The sequence below is a fragment of the Mus pahari genome, chromosome 9 (assembly GCF_900095145.1).
Source record: "Mus pahari chromosome 9, PAHARI_EIJ_v1.1, whole genome shotgun sequence".
Taxonomy (NCBI): domain Eukaryota; kingdom Metazoa; phylum Chordata; class Mammalia; order Rodentia; family Muridae; genus Mus; species Mus pahari.
The window spans coordinates 32257232-32263231 of record NC_034598.1 but is presented as its reverse complement, the minus strand read 5'-3'; the positions used below and the strand labels follow the sequence as shown (position 1 = coordinate 32263231).

The 6000-nt window shown below is 45.8% G+C and overlaps 1 protein-coding gene across 5 annotated transcripts in view; it reads right to left on the bottom strand.

Annotated features, from left to right (window-relative positions):
* The window catches only part of Jmjd1c (jumonji domain containing 1C), a 159992-nt gene that overhangs the window by 125961 nt on the left and 28031 nt on the right, over positions 1 to 6000 (bottom strand). For 2 of the 5 annotated variants that reach the window (XM_029542088.1, XM_029542089.1), the window contains exon 1: positions 2641 to 2805. The exons of the other annotated variants lie outside the window; for them this stretch is intronic. In XM_029542088.1, the coding sequence (XP_029397948.1) occupies positions 2641 to 2805 (165 nt within the window). Of the gene's footprint in view, positions 1 to 2640; positions 2806 to 6000 lie in introns of those variants that run through there. 5 annotated transcript variants of the gene reach the window in all.

The window sequence follows — 6000 nt, the reverse complement described above, 5'->3', positions numbered from 1 at the left end:
AAGAAAGAAAGAAAGAAAGAAAGAAAGAAAGAAAGAAAGAAAGAAAGAAAGAAAGAAAGAAAGAAAGAAAGGAAGGAAGGAAGAAAGGAAGGAAGGAAGGAAGGAAGGAAGGAAGAAAACATTTGCCTAGGTGCAGGAGTCTGTATGGAGGAGTTGGTCCTCTGCTATCACGGGGTCCAAAGAGCAGATTCGGGTTGTCAGACTGGCACAGCTAGTGCTTTTACATCCACTGGCCCAGAGATCTCAGTGGCCACTTTTGTCATTTATCTTCTGAGACAGGATCTCTCTCTGGCCTAAAATTTGTAGAGCCAGCTAGGCTGCATGCCAGCCTGCTGGCCAGGGAACCCCAAGAGTGCCTGTCTCTGCCTTCTCTGGGCTGGATTTTCAAGTGTGCTCCACCACACGTGCCTTTACTGAGGTAGGTTCTGGAGGAGTCAAACTCAAATCTTCACATTTGCTTGCTGTGCTCACAATTTAAAGAGACTATTAACACCCTAGGCTAGTAATACAGTTTTTAATGAAAAATACACCCAAGAAAGCACATTCCTATTCCTTTCCAAATGTATCTGCTAAAATAGACATACTGTATTATTTTCTTAATTTCAGATTAACAAGTCAAAAGCTTAATAAATATTATGATCATCTAGTCATGTGGCTTATTAAGTCATTTGAACAATACACTACTTTCACCAAAAAAAAATTAAGTAGGTGACTAAAACCTCGAGTGCATAAAGAAATGTGTACAACATTATTTAAGACCTAATGTCATAGCTTGCACCTCAAAATTCCAAGACAGGTTGAGTGGTACATGCTTGCCTACAATCCCTGCTATTTGAGAGACTGGGTCATAAAGCACTTTTGAGTACAGAAGTGCAAGGCCAGACTGGACAACAAAGCAAAATTTCATCTTAGAAAATCTTACTTCTGTCATGTCCAAGAAATACTATATAGAACTCAGTGTTTATAGAAGACAATTCTCCTCCCATAGCAATATAATAGGCATACCATGAGGAAAGCCAACTGAGCATTTTGTAACTGAACGTAAAATTACACTAACACCAGTGCTAAAGCGTTCTACATTTCATAGGTTCAAATAATATGTAAGGAACCCTTAGAAAAAGTATAAAAACTGAAATACAGTAACAAATCACTTGCCAAATTGTTGAAGGAAAGCAACGACTCACACTCATTCACTCAGCATGGAATTTTGTCCATTAAAACGTATATAAAATGAAATGATGACATTAAGGTATATGAACCAATAATCAAGAGGAATATTTAATGTATGTAAACAATCTGTGACCTGCTGAAACTCCTTTCTCTTTTGTCCAATCAACTGCTGTGAGCCACAGGTAACTACATATATAATAGAAAGAGGGTCTTAATTGTAAGCCCAGCAGGCCTGGAACTTGACATCCTCCCACACCACTCCCAAAGTGTTTGGATTACACCCATTCAAAACGGTGACTGCCTGACAATTGTTACTTCTAAGCAACCACCTTATTATCTTGCTATTTGGAAAAAATAAGGGAGGGGGGCAACTGGAATGTTTATTCCCTTTGTATCCCTTTCTTTCCAACAGACCTTTCAAAGCTTCAGAACTTGACTGTCTCCAATACTATCTAATCTAATTTCCTAATTCTCATGTATATAGTAACATAGTACAGTACATAATTCTGCTCCATGTTTGCTTTAGTGTCTAAGCCATTATCCGGGTATCCTCCACATAAAATCTTCAATTTTCATATCAAAGCAGAAAGAGAAATGAGTTCTGGCATCTTTACACAAACACAAAGCAATGGCTATGTTGAGCTATCACAAGTAAGCATTAAGATGAGTAAAGTTTAAGGGTTCTTTTTTCCTTTTGCACAAAGAATTACCATGTAGAGTTTTGTTAATTGACTCTATTTTTATTTCCTCTTATAAGTATTCAGAACTAAGCCTACTACTGTACATGGTTAAACTAATAATACAGTGTGTAAGGAACTATGGAATTGATAGCAGGTAGGAATGGTTTGCAAGAGCATACTCAAAACTTCCAACAACTATATCAAAATGGTGATGATTTTTGCATTTTATGGTGGATTTGATCTAAATGCAAAGGGAGGAATATTTTAATTATTCCCTATCTCCACTCTACTCACTCAATCCCATTCCCTTATGAGAATGCGCTTGCAACCAAAAAGAACGTATCCTGGCACGAAATCATAAATACACATTTATTCTCCTGAAAGGTAACACTGACAGTGTCCTATGTAACTGATAAATGTAGGGGAGGCTACTTAGAAGTACTAAATGCCCTTCAAACCCTTAATTTACACTATCTCTAGCCTTCGTGAGGCCATATAAAACTCAGGAGCGGCAGTTCCCTAAAACACTGTCCGTTTCTAACAAAGTACAAAATGATGGAGAAAGGGAGAAATAATTTCGACTACCCCTCATACCAAAAACATTCCCAAACGCAGGATGGTTTTGCCCGGCAGAGCGCAGAGTTGGGGCTGTGGCAGCCAGCGCTCCCCTTGCCCGGCCACCCGCCCCACCTGCCGCCCGCCCGCCCGCCCGTTCGCCTGCCCGCCGCCCGCCAGGCAGCCCCGCTCAGAGGGGCGTGCCACCCGCCACCCGCCGCCCGCCAGCTCTCACCGCCAGGTCCGGGTGGCCGCGGTCGCGGTGGGACACGGCTCGGATGACCCCCGCCCGCCAGCCGCGCCCGCAGCCGCTCTGCCAGCGCTCCGGACGCGCGTCCTCGCCGGCCGCCACGCACAGGAACCGCTTCCCCACCAGCTCGGGCCGCGTCTCCACCGCCATGGCCGCCGCTGCGCCGGGAACGAGCGCGGTCCGCTCCTACCGGCCGCCCATGCCGAGGAGCCGACCGCAGGCGAGGCGGCCCGCGAGCGAGAGCGCCCCTGCACGCTCCGCGACCCGGAGCCGCGCCGCCCACGACCTCACGCGCGGCCCACAGGCAAACTGACAGGAATGAGCGCGGGGCCGCGCAGGCGGTCGGTACCCCTCCGCCCGGCCGGCCGCGCCGCGTGTCCTTCCGCGGGCGGGGGAGCGGGGGTCGGCGGGCGCGCCAAGTAGTGCCGCCCACGGGCTGCGCGGCGGCCCCGAGAGTGGCCGCCGAGGAACAGCAGCCAGGCTGCTTCTGCCGCTCCGTCTGCGCCCCCTCGGAGGGGCGAGTGCGGGGACCGGGCTCGGCTCCCACGCGCGGTCGTAGAGCCAACTCCGAGAGGTCCACATGTCAGGAGCGACGGCCCTGGGAACACATAGCGCGGTTGTCAAGGAGCCCGGGTCCCCGCGCCGCCCACCCCAACGCGCCCCCTCGGCGGCCCGCGGCTCTAAACCAGCATTCCTCCCCGCGGCAATTCTAATTCCGTGTTGGAGCTGTTCGAAGATTTACACCTCGCGCCGCCTTCTTACAGGAACGCTAGACACTCCACCGCGAGCTGTTACCGACATCCTTAAATTTCACAAACTGTCTCCGAGCCAACCCGAGTACTCCGCGTACTAGAACATAGTCAGGTAATAAAACGGAAAGCTCCAGAGTCAGTTACTGGAAAAGACCATGGAAAGAAAAGAATCTTAGCCAATCACACTTGAAGAAAATAAATGATGGTTTTACTTCCCGTCCAATCACAACAGGACTTTATAACCCAGACAAAGACAGCTAGGAATTCCTCTTCTGATCGCTCAGTTCTCACAAGCAAGTCTCTCTCTCAAGATAGCACTGAGAAGTTTGACGACCGGTATGCTTGTATTTTAAAGATGTGTGAAAACAGGAATCAAAATTCCATCTGCCATTTTCCAGGGATTATCATCTTCAAAAATTCATCTAGTCCTATAAAAAATCTTTTCCTGCTCCCCATGGTTTCTGAAAACCCTTATAATAGCACTGAGTGCTTATAATAAATACAAAAGACTTCTATCTGTAGACCATTTAAACTAAAGTGTTAAAGCTACATACATACAGTGGCGGTGGAAGAGAGGGAAACAAGGGTCAGTTGAATAGATCAGCTCATTTTACTTGTCTAAGGAAAAACAAGTGTTACGCATATGGCCAAGAGATGGCTCTGTGGTTAAGACTGCTCTCCCAGAGGTCTTGAGTTCAATTCCCAGCAACCTCTGAGAGCCTCTACAAACACCTGCCTACTGTTGGCCTTCCAAGAAGAGCAGCGGCCTCTGCAGGAGGCAACATGAGAGTCTGATTTCTGTCTTCTTGACGCCGGGGGAGGGGGAAGGGAAAATACAAAAGGAAGAAAGCAAGGAGTAACCAACCAGCAACCTCCACTGGAGCTTCTAATTGTGCATTCTCTGCTGATGGGGGTCACTACTTTCTATTTCTAGTGTGGCTGCACAGGAACCCAGGACTTGTTAACTTCCTCATTTAGACTTGGCTTTTATTAATAAAGTACTAGAAAGTTCGAATCTATAAATAACAAGTCAAAATTCCTACTCTGCTCAAGAGGAACCCCAAGAAACAAAGGAATGGAAACAAAGGACGGACCCCACTAAGCAACTCTCTCTCCAGGGTGTCTTCCAGCAAGTTCTCTACCCACACCCTCCCAGAAATGCTCCAACTACTAACTGCCACCAAAGCAAAACGAGACACGTGCAAATTCTCACTCCACAAATAAGGTCAGGTTCCTGTAGGGTCACGTTCCCACTGAACCCACAAGCTCCCACTGCCCTGTGGGAGTTAGAAGTTCTGAGCCTAGTTCTGTTCATAAACAAATTCACTGAGTTGAGAATTTATATTAAAGCTATAAATGAGGTGCTGGAGACAAGGCTCAGCGATTAAAAGGACCCAGGTTCAATTACCAGCACACGCACTGTGGCTCACAACCATCTGTAACTCTAGTTCTACGGGAGTCAATGCCCTCTTCTGGCCTCCAAAGATACCAGGCATGAGCAGGGTGTACATACATCCATGCAGGTCAAATACTCATGTACATAAATTCTACCTAACTCAAGAATCTAAAGGCCTTAACTCTGCTCCATAGATCACCTCTTCAGATGAAATGGGACCTCTTTACATACTGGAGGCCCTCTGCAATCAGGGCTCTGAGGTAAACTGCTCAAATTAATGCATTTGGTTTGAAGGAACAAAAGCAAAACAAAACCTAGCAGGGAAATATAGTTATCTTCAGTGACTGCCTCCTTTGGTTGATTCTCAAAAAGCCACATGATTACATGTAATGAGATTTATAACCTACTGCAAAATGTAAATATATAATAAAAACAAATTATTCCGTATGAAGGAAAAGCACTGTGCACTAGCTTCACGTGGGCTTCACTACTACAAATAATTTATTTATTCAATTAAAGGGAATAGATAAGGCACTTCAATTCCAGAGCCTGTATTTACAGAAGCCGGGACCTGGAAGGCCTGGGCTTCACTTCAGACTCAGCTAGCACTATGAATATTGAACCTCAAAAATATTTTAACTACAGACTTAAAATTCAATCAACATATTTGTTAGCATTCAGTTACTGGGGAGCACATTGTGATATTACTTAATATTAAATAACAAGTATTGTTTTTAGCAAAATACGTCTCAAATTTGGCAAAACAGGTCATTTCATTCCAAAAAAAAGATGTAGCCAGGTGGGTTGAAGAGATGGCTCAACTGTTAAGAGCACTGGCTGCTCTTCCAGAGGACCCCAGAGTTCAGTTCCTGGCCTGTCTCCTACCAACTATTGAAAACTTGCTCTTCAAGGTCATCATTTCTAAAACACCCAGGCTGAAGAAACCTGAAGCGCTCTAAGGCTTTTGGGTCAGTCAGCAATCAGCAAATTGTACTCCTGTCTCATGCCAAATCCAAACCCGAAAAATGCTCAGGGACTAGGTAGCCAGCCCTTTTCATCAGCCTAACACTTGCCCGGTTCATTTTTCCCAAGTGGCTCAGATATGCTTAGTGGCTCAGCTGTCCTTAGTGACCTCACACAAACAACAGACCCACACTGCATAATCAAGCAGGTACTTTTTAGAGACTTTTAAAATGC